This window comes from Macadamia integrifolia, chromosome 12 (genome assembly GCF_013358625.1).
Source record: "Macadamia integrifolia cultivar HAES 741 chromosome 12, SCU_Mint_v3, whole genome shotgun sequence".
Classification (NCBI taxonomy): domain Eukaryota; kingdom Viridiplantae; phylum Streptophyta; class Magnoliopsida; order Proteales; family Proteaceae; genus Macadamia; species Macadamia integrifolia.
In genome coordinates this window covers 7,099,445-7,113,741 of record NC_056568.1, presented here as the reverse complement: position 1 = coordinate 7,113,741, position 14,297 = coordinate 7,099,445, and the positions used below count along the sequence as shown (strand labels likewise).

General features: G+C 39.6%; 1 protein-coding gene across 1 annotated transcript in view; it reads left to right on the top strand.

The window, feature by feature from the left end:
• The window catches only part of LOC122058156 (V-type proton ATPase subunit a1-like), a 67,238-nt gene that overhangs the window by 28,520 nt on the left and 24,421 nt on the right, over positions 1 to 14,297 (top strand). Inside the window, exons 8-10 of the mRNA XM_042620675.1 lie at positions 6,540 to 6,647; positions 6,901 to 7,008; positions 7,147 to 7,295. Of these exons, the coding sequence (XP_042476609.1) occupies positions 6,540 to 6,647; positions 6,901 to 7,008; positions 7,147 to 7,295 (365 nt within the window). The remainder of the gene's footprint in view (positions 1 to 6,539; positions 6,648 to 6,900; positions 7,009 to 7,146; positions 7,296 to 14,297) is intronic.

The window sequence follows — 14,297 nt, the reverse complement described above, 5'->3', positions numbered from 1 at the left end:
TCTGAATTTGCTTCCACTAGTATACCCACCATCATCACCTCAGGATCCTCATGCTCCACAAGATAGTGAAAGGGCAAAACCTATTGTTCCAACTCATTGGGAGATGACTCCAGTTCAAAGAACTATTGGTGAATTCCAGAGACAAATTGACGACTCCACTCTTTAGGTTTATAGTAGGGGACACACCAGAAACAAGAAACTTCAGACCATCACCACTACAACACCTTTACACATCCCTTCGCCAGTCCCGGATCCAGACCCTTTTGAGCCTCATACTTTGGGTATAATCTCTCCTTCTGATCAACCTATTGCCCTAAGAAAAGGAACTAGGACCTGTACTCAACTCCCTATATCTCATATTGTTTCATATGTTTCCTTTTCTCCCTCCTATTGTGCCTTTGTGTCTTCTCTTTCATCTACTTGTGTTCCTAAGAATTGGCAGGAAGTTCTTGTAGAAAAAAATTGGAAGGCTACAATGGACGAAGAAATGGATTCTTTAAAAAGGAATGCTATATGGGAACTTGTGACTCTTCCACTTGGGAAGAGACCTATTGGCTGCAAGTAGGTGTTTGTGGTAAAACAAAAGATCGCTGGTTCTGTTGACAGATACAAGGCAAGACTTGTCTAAAGGGTTCATTCAGACTTATGGAATCGACTACCAAAAATTTGCATCAATTGCCAAGTTGACCTCTGTGTGAATGTGACTCTCATGTGCTGTGAACCTAGGATGGGAACTCCAACAATATGATGTAAAGAATGCTTTCCTCCATGGAGAGCACGATGAAGAAATTTATGTAGAAATTCCACTAGGTTTCTCTAGCACAAGAACTCAAGGCAAGGTTTGTAAGTTGAAATGTGCTCTCTATGGTTTGAAGCAGTCATCTAGAGCGTGGTTTGGAAGATTTCATAAGGCTGCGACATTTGTGGGTTATAAGCAGAGTAATGCTGGCCACACAATGTTCATAAAGAGGTCTGGTGAAAAAGTTACTATACTCATTGTCTTTGTGGATGACATCATGGTAACAGGAAATGATAGCACTGAGAATATGGTTTAAAGTATCTCCGATATCGATACGATACCCTCCGATACGTATCTTAAATTTATCCGACTGATACGATATACACCAATACGATACATGAAATTTTTAAAATCCTTTCGTATCGATATATATCCTATGATATGCATCAATACACTATCGATACGTGCTGATACTCTATGGAAAATATAAAATCGTGGTGAAATATACGTTTCGGTATGTATCAGTATGTATCGGTGAGTATTTGTATGTATCGATTGGTACGTATCGGTATGAGATCAATACGTATCGGTGAGTATCGATATGTATCGATCAATACGTATCGGTGAGTATCGGTATGTACCGATACAATGCGTTACGGTCATATAATGGCCAAGATGAGTATTTTTTTCAGAAAACACGAATTTTTGTTCCAAAGTTGCTGCCAATCATATTTCTCTCTACCTAAAGTGAAAATCAAGGTTGGGAACAAGGATTTTACATTTATGGGACAACTACAAACCTTGAATTCTTAGTGCGATACCCTCAATTTAGTGTTTATGCATAATACATGTTATCAATAGTTTTTTTTAACAAATTTTTTATGCAAAAGTGTTTAAAAAGGTGTTTCATATCCATTTATGTGCGTATCTTTAGCGTATCTCAGCGTATCTCCTATACGATACGATACCCTCTGATATGTATCTTATTTTTAGTCGACCGATACAGCGACCGATACTGATACTTTAATCCTTGACTGAGATTGATCATCTCAAGGGTTTTCTGGGCAAAGAATTTGAGATAAAGGATCTTGGAAAGTTAAGGTACTTTCTTGGAATTGAAGTTGCCAAGTCCTCAAAAGACATTTTTCTCTCTCAAAGGAAGTACATCCTTGATCTGCTGTCCGAGACAGGCATGTTGGGTTGTCATCCTTCTGATATTCCTATGGAAGCTAGTAGCCAGCTCAAGGAAAGGAGGGTGAACCATTTGACAAAGGCCGCGCTACCAACGGTTGGTAGGAAAACTGATATCTCTCTCACAAACACGACCTGGCATTTCTATGGCTGTAAGTTTGGTCCGTCAGTTTATGCATGATCCCTATTCCTCTCATATGGAAGCTGTTATGCGTATCTTACAATACTTGAAGTCAGCTCCAAGAAAAAAGATCCTCTTATCTCCTTATGATCACCTCCGAGTTGAAGCTTATACAGATGCTGATTGGGATGGCTTACTTGATAGAAAGTATATCTCTGATTGTTGTACCTTTGTAGGAGGGAATCTTGTCACTTGGTGCAGCAAGAAGCAAAATGTGGTGGTTAAATCTAGTGGTGAAGCAGAATTTCATGCCATGACACGGGATTTGTGAGTTACTATGGTGCATACACTTTTGGATGATATTGGTGTAACTGTTCGTCTTCCTATGATGTTTTACTGTGATAACAAGGCTGCTATCAGTATTGCTCATAATCCAGTACAACATTACTGAACCAAACACGTGGAGATTGATAGACACTTTATCAAAGAGAAGTTGGATGCTGGTTTGATTTGTGTTCTTTTTGTGAAGTCTGGTGATCAACTAGCTGATATGTTTACTAAAGGACTGGTTGGAAAGCTGTTCCATCCTAGTTTAGTCAAGTTGAGCACGTGTGACATCTATACACCAACTTGAGGAGGAGTGTTAGCATAAGGATTAGCGTGCCGTAGGGGCACATTGGGGTTTTTCCCTTCCACCGACCCTAATTAGAGTGGGGTGGTTGGATGGGTGGTATAATTGTAAATGCTTTATTTATTATGTTTTGTACTCATATCATGACTCTATCATGATAGTTTTGATCCCTATCGTAACTCTATAATGACTCTATCATGATTTTATATTATAAATAGGGGACTTGTGCGATCAGTTAAAAGACACAAGCATTCTCCCATTCTTTCTGTTAACACCCCTCAATCTCTCTCCCTTCCCTTCCCATCCCATTCTATTCCCTTGCTTTGCTAAGAGTTAAAAAAAAAATTTTTTTTTTTTCTCTGTTCAAAATAGAGAAGTCGAGTGACCCAACCACCTCCATCGATTGCAGAACAACCCTTTTCCCTCTTACTCTCCTATCTCCCACTGAAACTCCATCCCTTGATGTCAAACCGTAACCTTCTTCCTTTTTTATTCCAGTGACTTCCATCGTCCCCACTCTAGGGTCCTGCACTTTTGTCAGCAGCAACCGAAAGAAAAAGAAAAAAAAGAACAAAGAAAAAGAAGAGGAGAGCGGCCGAGAGAAAGAGAACAAAAAAAGGAAGAAAACATACCTGGTATGAAATTCCTCAGTTGCAGTCGCTGCTCCACCTAGTTCTTCGCCGGAGATCCTAGATCCACCATATTCTTCTATTTCCAAAAGAAGACAACTCCAAATCAAGACTCCTCCTTTGCATGCACATCCTCTGTCATCAGTACCATAAGTACTCCTCGATCACCCGAGGCAGTCCACCCCTCCTTCAAAGTCTCATGGTTCCCTCTCTGGAACGACATACTCCAAGTAGGAGAACTTCCTACCGTCGGTACACGAAACTCATTCTCCTTCCTTCGTTCCATCATTAATCTTTTAATTTTCTATTTTCCCTATTTACTCCTATCCATTATTGCTTATTATTCTCTTTGTATTATTTTTGTTGGCTTCCAAGATTACCCTGTCTTTCCCTTGTACGTGAGTCGTGACCACTTTGTGTTTCACGTTGAACATATATTTTTTTTCTAATCCACCCCCCCCAAAAAAAAAAAGAGTTAAGCTTTCATAATTAGTCTTGCCACTCACTTGGGAATTTCAATTATTTACAAATCTGTCACTCCTCTCTTGTAAATTGAGTATTTGTGAATTGGTGGGTCCACAAGTGATCCGGTCATGGAATATTTTGTGTTCAAGTTCAGAGTTTGCATGCCCAATGGCAAGCTTTCTAATTTGTTGATTGATGAGAGGCAACGCGGAAATTTTGTCCCGCGATATGTGGTGGATATGTTGTCAAAGACCAATCAGATCATCATTGAGTCAGAGAATGATGTATTCGTCGAATTCTCTGTTTCTCAATATTGTGATGGAGCTTTTTGTGAAGTGTTTGATTCCTCTTAGCACATTATTAAATTGAGTGGAGATTGGTTGGAAGAACGAAACGACACCCTTGATCGTCACAAAATATTGTGCACCACCCAACCTTCCCACATGCATCATAACTTTGCTCTTTATGGATTGGTTGAGAAAATATCTCTTCAGTTAATGTAGGAAATACCAATAGTGCAGCCACAGGACAAACCGCATGAGTCAACACAAAAGGAAGCCCTTCTGGCTGTGGAACAAGTAACGACAACGAAAAACGAGAAGATCGTGGATCAAGTAAAGATGGATATTAGTACAGAGCTTACTATTCCCCATCATAAGTTTGTTCTCCCCCATGATTTTTCAGACTTGAATGCACCTCCGGAGTTTTATATCTTGGATTTTGTTCACGTTGCAGACAAGGAGCTTTTATTGTTACCCTTTTACAAATCTCATGGACGAGTTTTTCTAAACACTGGGGGGAATTGATACAGGTGCATAGCCTTGGATCGATCCAAACCCATTTTGGTATCTAGACATAGTTGAACCGAATCCATATTTGAGTCCTTGGTCTAGTAGGATTTTAATAGCTTTTTTTTTTTTTTTTTTTTTTTTTTAATACTAATATCTTTACTTTTTTTTTAATTCTGTTTAGAGTTGGTTTCCATGTTTCCTTTTAGGAGTTGTTTCCATGTTAGAGTCTTTTAGTTTTCCTATTTATATGCTTGTAACCGATGTATTGGACAGAGATTGAGGACGGAATGAATTGAGTTTGTGTGTTAGTGATCTTGGGGGCTGGTGCATGTGATTTCTCTTCTTCCCCCCCTTTCTTTGGTGCGATTCCTCTCCCTCCCCTGCAACTCTGAGACATCTCAAGGATTCTTTCCCTTCCCCTACCGGCCCTCCATTGCTGAACATATATAGAACCCAACCCTAGACTTAAAAAAAAAAAAAAAAAAAAAAAAAAAAAAAAAAAAAAAAAAAGAAAAAGAAAAGAGCAACCTAGTGCATGAGGCTCCCGCTACTGCAAGGTCTGGGAGGGGCAAGTTCTATGCAGCCTTACCCCCTGCATCACAGAAGAGGCTGTTTCCAGGTTTTTGAACCTGTGACCAACATGTTGCAGTGGTGCAACTTAACCGTAACCCAACCCTTGATTCCTTATAAAACAAGCCCATTTCAATGTTGAATCTGCAGACTAGGGAAAATTTCCAGATTCAAGAGAAAAAAATGACAGCAAATCAATAATTCAGATATGGCCAGATCTCTGGTGAAAGGCTAGTATTGAACTGGGAAACAACTTTATAAATATTTTCAGAATCTGATGGTCTGATTCTGATATATAGAAGAATGCCACTGAGGTTGGGACACCTGAACACAATTCCAGAACCAGAAAATTGATATCAGAAAACCAAGCTACCAGAACAGAGCTATTTTATGGCTTAAATGGACTGGAACAATGATAACTAAAACCCAAACTAGTAATAGAAATCAGAAATCAAAGTTCAAACTTAGTAGCTCAGAATTTAGAAAACATACCAGAACTAGTGCTCTTCTAATTTGATGAAATATATCGAAACTTGATGAGGACTTGATATTCGGACTGAAGAAAAGAACAGATCAGGGAAGCAACCAGCAGACTAGTAATTGATCAACTAGAAACAAGAATGCACAAGTTAACCTGATTTTTGAGTAGAAGGTTAGTATAAGAAGAAGAATATAAGAAGAGGGTAAGTATTTCAGGAATCCCACCTTAAAGACTACCTTGGAATCACCACCAGAAATTCCACAGAATCACTACAGTACAAGCATTCTGAATCTCACAGAATTGAAAGGCTGAAGCCAAGATATCATTCATCAAATTATGAGGGGCTGTATAGCCTTGCCCTTGTTTATATAGACTGCTAAAATCCAGTCATGAGTGGTTCAGGAAAGCTGGGCCTGGTCATGACCAGATTAGGAAACTCCCATGCACAGGCTGTGGGGGAGTCTTCTATCCTAATTAGGACTTTGCAAAACACAAAAGATACAGTACTGGAATTAGTATCCCAGTCTGATTACATAACTGAATAATAGAATAAAAGAAAGAAAGGACAGCCTAACTAAGCCCCAGGAATGTGTGAGGTAGTTGGCTAGAAAACTGGTTCAATTAGAGAACTGCAGGCTAAGAAACTGGCCTGTTTTATCTCCTGCGTGGTAATTAAGAGAGTACCTATTATCCGCATCACTTATGGGGTCCCTTTTGACCCTATTATGTGGTATCAGGCTATCAGCCTTTTTTTAGTGTTTTCCTCTTATCCCATAATATGATTTTTCTTTGTTAGAAACCCGTGGACAATATTTCAGAAGCGTGTTCCTAGTATTACCTGTTTATCAAGTATCCAGTTTTTGATAAGCCAAAATTATTCTGTACTAATTTGCTGTTATTATTCTGAAATTTCCTTACCAGGTTTTATCACGTCTGTCTGAACTGGAAGCCACTTTGGATGCTGGGATTCGCCATCGGAACACAGCCCTTACTTCAATTGGATCTCACTTAAAGAAGTGGACTATAATGGTGAGTATTCTGCTTCTAACATGTGCACGGAATTTTTTTTCCTCAGGGGTTAAATGTTTTTTTTTTCTATTGCTAATATCTGTGGTGATGTTGAAAAGACAAATGCAAGTGTACATTATAAAAGACAGCGGAATAAATTATTCATTACTAACTGAATACAGTATTTTTCATTTTTTTTAATCAGAATGTCATGTTCAATTCTTCCTTTTTAGTCTATCATGGGTTTCTGATATTGTGTACCATTTGCTTCCAGGTAAGAAAGGAGAAAGCAGTATATGATACACTGAATATGCTCAATTTTGATGTGACAAAGAAATGTCTAGTAGGGGAGGGTTGGTGTCCAATATTTGCAAAACCTCAGGTATCATTCTTGTCATTTGTTTATTTATTTATTTTTTCTTTTTTGGTGATAATGGTTTGGAATTTCTTTTCCCTGTTGGATACAATCTTGGAAGATTGATATTGGCTTTAAAAGACTGTGTCTCTCATTGTGCAACAGATTCAAGAGGTACTGCAACGTGCAACCTTTGATAGCAATTCACAAGTGGGGATAATATTTCATGTGACGGATGCTCTGGAATCACCACCTACATATTTTAGAACCAACAAGTTCACACATGCATTTCAGGAAATTATCGATGCATATGGGTATGTTATTTATTTCTGCTTCACAGTTAATTGTTTTAGTGTACCAAAATACAGAAAATCTGTCCCATTTTTTTTTTTTTTTGGTTTACATACGTTTTTTTGTTTCTTCAATATATGTATGGAAAAGCTCGTCTGCAAGGTGATTGTAACCATTCTCAGAACTGTGTAATTTTTGTCAATGTATTGCTTGGTCCAAATTGTTGACTGTCCAAACCTTGTTGGCTCACTTTGTTGGGCTTTGACCATTGTTTGTAAGAAAGGTTTGAAAGTTTTAATTGATACATTTTATAATTTTTCAAGACATGAACCATAGACCTATTAAACTACATGCATGGGTCTTTACCACCACATTGAAGATGCTTATGTGCTGAAGGAATGTTGTCTATTTGCATGGTGTTATTGATTTTCATTTTAGTGTTGTATTTTACTTTAGCTGTTCAGACCATCCACAAGGGTGTTTGGACTTCTGATCAAGGATTAAGAGAAGTATTGTTATCAGGAAGGTGATTTTAAGAGAAGTATCGTATCATATCGGAAAGACGCAAAATACTGATACGCGCTTAGCATATTGCCGTTGGAGAGTTACATTGGAAAGTTGTTTTTGGTTTTGTTAGTGTTCTGAATAAGTCTTTCTTTGTTTCCAATGTTGTAGTCCTTGTAAGTAGGAGTTGGTTTAGGAACCTCCCACTTCCTTGAGTAAGAGAGTTTGTTTAGCAAACAAACTCTATCCTTTCTTATTTAAGAATGGTAGTGATTAACGTCAGTATGGAATGAATTTAATCTTGGACTATCAAAGTCTTGTGGATGTGGCTACCCTCGAAGTAGCTACATTTTCTCTTGCTTTTTCTCTATTTTCGTTTGTTTATTTTGTATTGGATTAACGAAGAGCCAAGGGACATATCAGTGGTATCAGCACCACTCTGTCCTGCGACCCATGGCTGATCAAGATATCCCTTGACCTCGCTTTAAGGACCTGGCTGAAACGGTGGCTAAACAAGGTTCGACAATGCAGCGGCTTGAGATAATACTACTGCCTTCATGAATGACGTTTGGCAACAATTGGCGGCCATTACCTTGTCTATCGAAAGGCTTTCAAGTGGCCCAATACAAGAGAGGGAGAAGGAACTAATAGCTCTACACATCAAAGCATGCTAGTTCCCGGCACTAGTTGACTCCATAGCAAGGAAAATCGAGCTCTTCAAATATAGTGGATCCTCAGATCCATCAGGATGGATTCTGTTAGCTTAGCAAACCAATACTTCTTGTTGCACCAGAGTCCTGCACACCAAGGCCTGTTGTATGGTTCATTTACTTAAAAGGTGAAGCTCTTCAATACTTCAAATATCTTCAACATGCAGTTGAGATCTCAGATTGGTCATCCCTAGTCCAATCTCTTGAGAAGAGATTTGGCCTTACTGAATTCGAGGATCCTGAGGTTGAGTTGTCCAAACTGTGACAAGCAACCACTGTGGGTGCTTATCAAGGGTAATTTGAAAGTCTAGCACAGAGAGTTGATGGCCTTCCTGAGAAATTCCTTACTCATACCGTTATCAGTGGCCTTCAAGATGACATCAAGACAATGATTAAGTCCTTTCGTCCCACCTCAAAGGACGCAATTGGTCGTTGTCTCCAAGAAAGATTTCCTTTAGAAATTCCAGGAACCTTTCATCTAACAAGCTTCACCCTGCTACTCCTACAACTTCTTCAACCTCTTAGCCAAATGTCTAGAAAATCTCATGCAGAATGAAAGCTCGTAGTGACAAGGGGCTTTGTTATTATTGCGATGAAAAATTCAAGCCCAGCCACAAATGCAAGTCCCTTACCCTGTTTCATATTGAGGGGAACAATTCAGGTGATGATGATATGTTCATTGGACGCTGAGGTAATACATCCAGAAACCTCTCTTAATGCAGGTATGGGAACTCGAACCCCCCAAACTATACGTGTTATTGGATTTCTTTCTAAAAAGCCTATTTACATACTTATTGATTCGGGCTCCACTCATAATTTTTTGGACCCATTAGTTGCCTTCTAAGTTGGCATTGCTATTTGTTCTAACACTCAAATTGATGTTATGGTGGTTATGTGAGGGAAAATGTCTTGATGTACATCTTGACATCCGAGGATTTCCACTCATGATAAACTTTTACCTCCTCCCTCATTATGTTGTTCTTGGTGTACTTTGGCTCCGAACATTGGGACCCATTTTATGGGACTTCTCCAGAATGTGGATGCAAATTCATTACAAGGGAAATAAATTCAAGCTTATTGGTGTACTAAGGAGCTTTCTCCTATTTCTTGACGGCGAATGGAGAAAATTCTCAGAACAAATCCCAAGGGGTTACTTTTACAAATCTCACAAGTTTTTTCAACTAACGTTGTCCTTGACCCACCACCAAATATCAAGGCTGTTCTTGTAGAGTTCTCAAATGCTTTTTCTCCTCCATCTGGATTGCCACCAGGTTGGTCCCATAATCGTTGCATTACACTTCACCTTAGATATGCTTCAAGAGGGGATTATCAGGTTAAGTCGTAGCCCATTTAGATCTCCTGTTTTGCTGGTAGCATGATGGTAGTTGGCGATTATGTGTTGATTATGGAGTTTTTTTGGGTGAATAAGAAATTCATTATTAAAGGAGGAAAAAAGTTGGGGGGGGGGATGGGAATATACAAGGCCCCAAAGGGGATAGATAAGACCCTAAGGGGGGGGGGCAAAGAAAGACAAATGACATAGGTTACATCCCTAAGGGGAGGGGGAGGGGGAATCAGAAGAGACGAGGGTAACACTCAAGAAGAAAAAATGAGCCTGTTCCTTGAAGTGTCCACAACAGGACGACTACTAATTGAAGCAAGTTTGGAGTAGACATTAAAGTATTTCGAAATCCAAGGATTTTGAGTTGGAAGTCCATCTACGAAGGTTATGTTCCATCCATATATGGCTGATGGTAGCACCAAAGGCAAGATTTCCAGCAGTGTCTCTAATAGAGTTGCTAGCAAAGGTTATGTCGATCCAAATCCAATCCTCTCATAAGTGGAGGGGTCTTCTTTTAGCAAGACAGCATTTCGTAAGGACACGCTTCCATATGGTGTATGTGAAAGGGCACTTGAAAAAGAGATGGCTGATGTCTTTTGAACCATTCCAACAGAGGTTGCAGGTGGGAGGGTGAGAGATGTGGCGGGGGATGTGGGATTTGAGCCAAACAACTTTGTGCCAAGGGATAAATGGGCCATGGGTGCACACTAGGTGCCAAGCAGAAGAGGAAGAGAAGCATCCTGATGAGGAGGGAGACTAGATGACTCGATCCCTACCATCTTGAGGGAGGGGAGGAGGAAGAGAGGACCAGATGATAGAGAGGTAGGGGGTAGCAAGGGGAGAAGACCAGGAAACATTGGAGATAATGGAAGAAACGAGAGTGTCCTTGGCAAGTCCAGTGGAGTAAACGATTCTCGGCCCTATTTTTAAAAAAGTATACCATTAGGGTACCAATTTTTAGCCAAAAGGAGGTGGAAGAACCATCCAATGGAGGAGCCAATGGCATTCAAGGCAATTGGCCTAGCATGAAGGATTTTGCACCACACCCAGGAAGCGTCCAGGGCAAAAGGGGAGGTCTAGAGGGTGTTATTACGGAGGGACGAGTAAACCCAAGAGACCCATATGCTATTATGTTTGGAGACAAACTTCCAAATGAGTTTGAGAATGCCTGTAGAGTTGGCATCTTTGATCCTTTTCAGATCCATACCACCTTCTAACCTTGGGGAGGCAAACAGATGACCAATGGATGGGATGAAGAAATTTGGCAGAGTCGACACTTTCTAGATGAAAGTGCAAAAGGGGGATTCAACAACCTTGATGGTCAATTGTGGAAGCTAAAAAACTCTTGACCTGTAGATGTAAGATGATTGAAGGACTGATCAGATGAGCTCGAGACGACCAAAGTAGGAAAGGAGCTTACTTAAGAATCAATGACGAACTGAATATGGTAGCAAGAATCTTTGCTATGAATTTGTACAAGACGTTACATAGGAAATGGAACTAAAGTCAGACATGGAGGTGGCACCCTTTTTTTTGGGATGAGACAGAGAAAGATGTTAATGCTTTTAAGTTGGGAGGGGTTAAAGAAGAAGCTCTTGATGGCTTTGGTAAGGTTAGGCCCTATGATGTCCCTCCCAGTAGGAGAAGAAAGGGGCTTTGTTGGCCTTATGGGAATAAATAACAACAAAGATTTCAGAGTCGAAGGGGATGGATTGGAGGGAGGAAAGGAGGTGGTTGGGACGAACTTGTTGAGGAGCAAGGGGGAGATGGGATCCATGGAGGAGAAAGGAGGCCGGAAGATGTCCGAGAATTAGGCAACATCCTCAGCCTTGATGTCTTCAGGGCTGAGGAGGGGGGACCCATCGCTGGCTGTGAGTAAGGGAATGGAGTTGGAGTTGGTCTTGGCTTTCATGGATTTGTGAAAGTATGTTGAGTTGGAGTCTCTAAGCTCAAGCCATTTCATGCGGGATTTTTGCTTGAGGAAACTCTCTTCTTGGGCTAGAAGGGAGGATAGCTCAAGAGAGATCTCTTTTTCTTCAATGGCAAGAATTGAGGATGTCTGATTGAAGATGGAGTTGGATGAACGCCAGCTTGTCTCTATAGGAGGAGACACGGGAAGAGATGTTGCCAAAAGTGGAGGAGTTCCAGTTTTTTAAGGCACATTTAACATTCTTAAGCTTTCTGACGAACGCAATAATCAAAGATCGATATCCAGTACTAGTAATGGATGAGCTTTCTTGATGAACTCTATAATGCTGTCATCTTCTAAAAACTAGAATTAAGGTTTGAATTCCATCAGACTTGAGTAGCGGAGGAAGACATCCTGAAGACATTTTTGCACACTACGGCCATTATGAATTTCTCTTGATGCCTTTTGGTCTCATAAATTCCCTGTCAACATTTCAAAGCCTTATGGATGAGGTATTTTGTCCATTTCTAAGGAAATTTATACTGGTGTTTTTTGATGATGTATTGATTCACAACTCTTCAGTAGCGGAGCACATCAATCATCTTAGACAAACTTTGGACATCCTTCGTCAACACAAATTACATGTCAAGCAATCTAAGTGTTGTTTTGGATGCTCAAAGGTTGAATATATGGGGCATGTAATTTCTGTTAACGGTGTTGCAGTGGACCAAAAGAAGATTGAAGCAATTCTTTGGTGGCCCTTACCATCAACACTCAAATACCTTCGTGGGCTCCTCGGCCTAACAGTCTATTATTGGAAGTTTGTTCAAGGGTATGGAAAGCTTGTAGCACCTCTCACAAACATGCTCAAGAAGGGGCTTTCCACTAGATGGATGATTCCAAGGCTGCATTTTGAACGCTCAAACAAGCTCTCACTTGTCCTCCTATTCTTACTAGTCCAGATATCACCAATCATTTCGTGATAGAATGTGATGCATCTGGTATTGGGTTTGGGGCAATACTAATGCAATCAGGCCATCTGTTAGCCTATTTCAGCCAAGCCCTCAGTTGCAAATATCCCCACCTCTTTACTTATGAAAAGGAACTACTTGCCTTAATCCTAGTTGTTCATAAGTGGCAACCCTATCTGTTGGGAAGTCTTGTTTTTTTGAATAGATCATCATAGTTTAAAATATTTGCTGGGGCAGCGAGTTGGGATGCCTTTACAACAACGTTGGCTTTCTAAACTTTTGGGATATGATTATACAACTGAGTACAGGCGTGGATCTTTGAACGAAGTGGCAGTTGCATTGTCAAGAAGGGATCATGATTTTCACTTACTCTGTCTCGTATTGTACCATTATGGATGAGGGAATTTTAACATATCTCTGATGCTGATTTGGACGTGGTTACCAAGATACAATCCTTTAATGATGGGAAGCTTGATCCGTCCAAATTTTGCTTCAAAATGGTCGACTCTTATATAAAGGGAAATTTTATGTTGGTGCTGATTCTGCCTTTAGAAACATTATTTTGCAGGAATTCCACTCAAGCCTTATTGGTGGGCACCCTGGCTTCCACCACACTCTACGTCTTGTAAAGAAAAACTTCGACTGTCCTAATATACACTCATTTATCAGAAGATTCATCCATCAATGTGAAGTTTGTCAAAGACAAAAATGGAAAATGCGATGCTGGATGTTCTCCTTCAAGGCTTCAACCCCTGCCTATACCACACAAAATTTGGACATATATCTCGATGGACTGTATAGATGGGTTACCCAAGTCGGGAGGCAAGAACGTTACGATGGTGGTAGTAGTAGTCTAGTCGATAGGCTATCGAAGTATGCATACTTCATGGCTCTATCTTATCCATACACAACTTATTCAGTGGTACAAACATTCCTTGATAATTTATTCATGGAATGCTCGAGACCAAGGTTATTAAGGCGGTAAGGCAACCGAGACGTTTGAGGGTCTTTCGGAGATCTTAGGCGATAAGGTGGGCGTAAGGCGTTGCCTTATTGAATAAAACGTTCTTGTGTAAATTTTTTATAAAACCATTCTTTTTTACTTGAATGCTACTTGAATCCTACTACTCATATGCTAAATAAATATTAAAGGTTCATACTTCATACCAATGCAAGATATTCATCAAGAAAACAAATCAATAAAGTGAATAAACTAAGTTCATCTTCGTCAATCATCATAACATATTAACATATAATATAAATACATAATTATGAAACAAAATTATAAATATAAAGAAAAAAAAGACTTAAAATTTACAAGTATTTATCATACTTACATCTATGATGCCAAAATGAGTGCCTAAGCCCTAAGGTCATGTACTAAATTTCTACTCCTGTCAAAGAAGTAATTAAGGACTTAGAATTAAAAAATGACTAAGGCTGCATTTGGTAACGTTTCTGTTCCAGAAACGACGTTTCGTGTCAAAAATGGAAATTTCAATTTCTATGTCAAAATGCCCTTTTTTTTTTTTGACGAAACTGGAACGACGGAACTACCTTTTATCGTTCTGTCAATTCTTGTTTCTAGC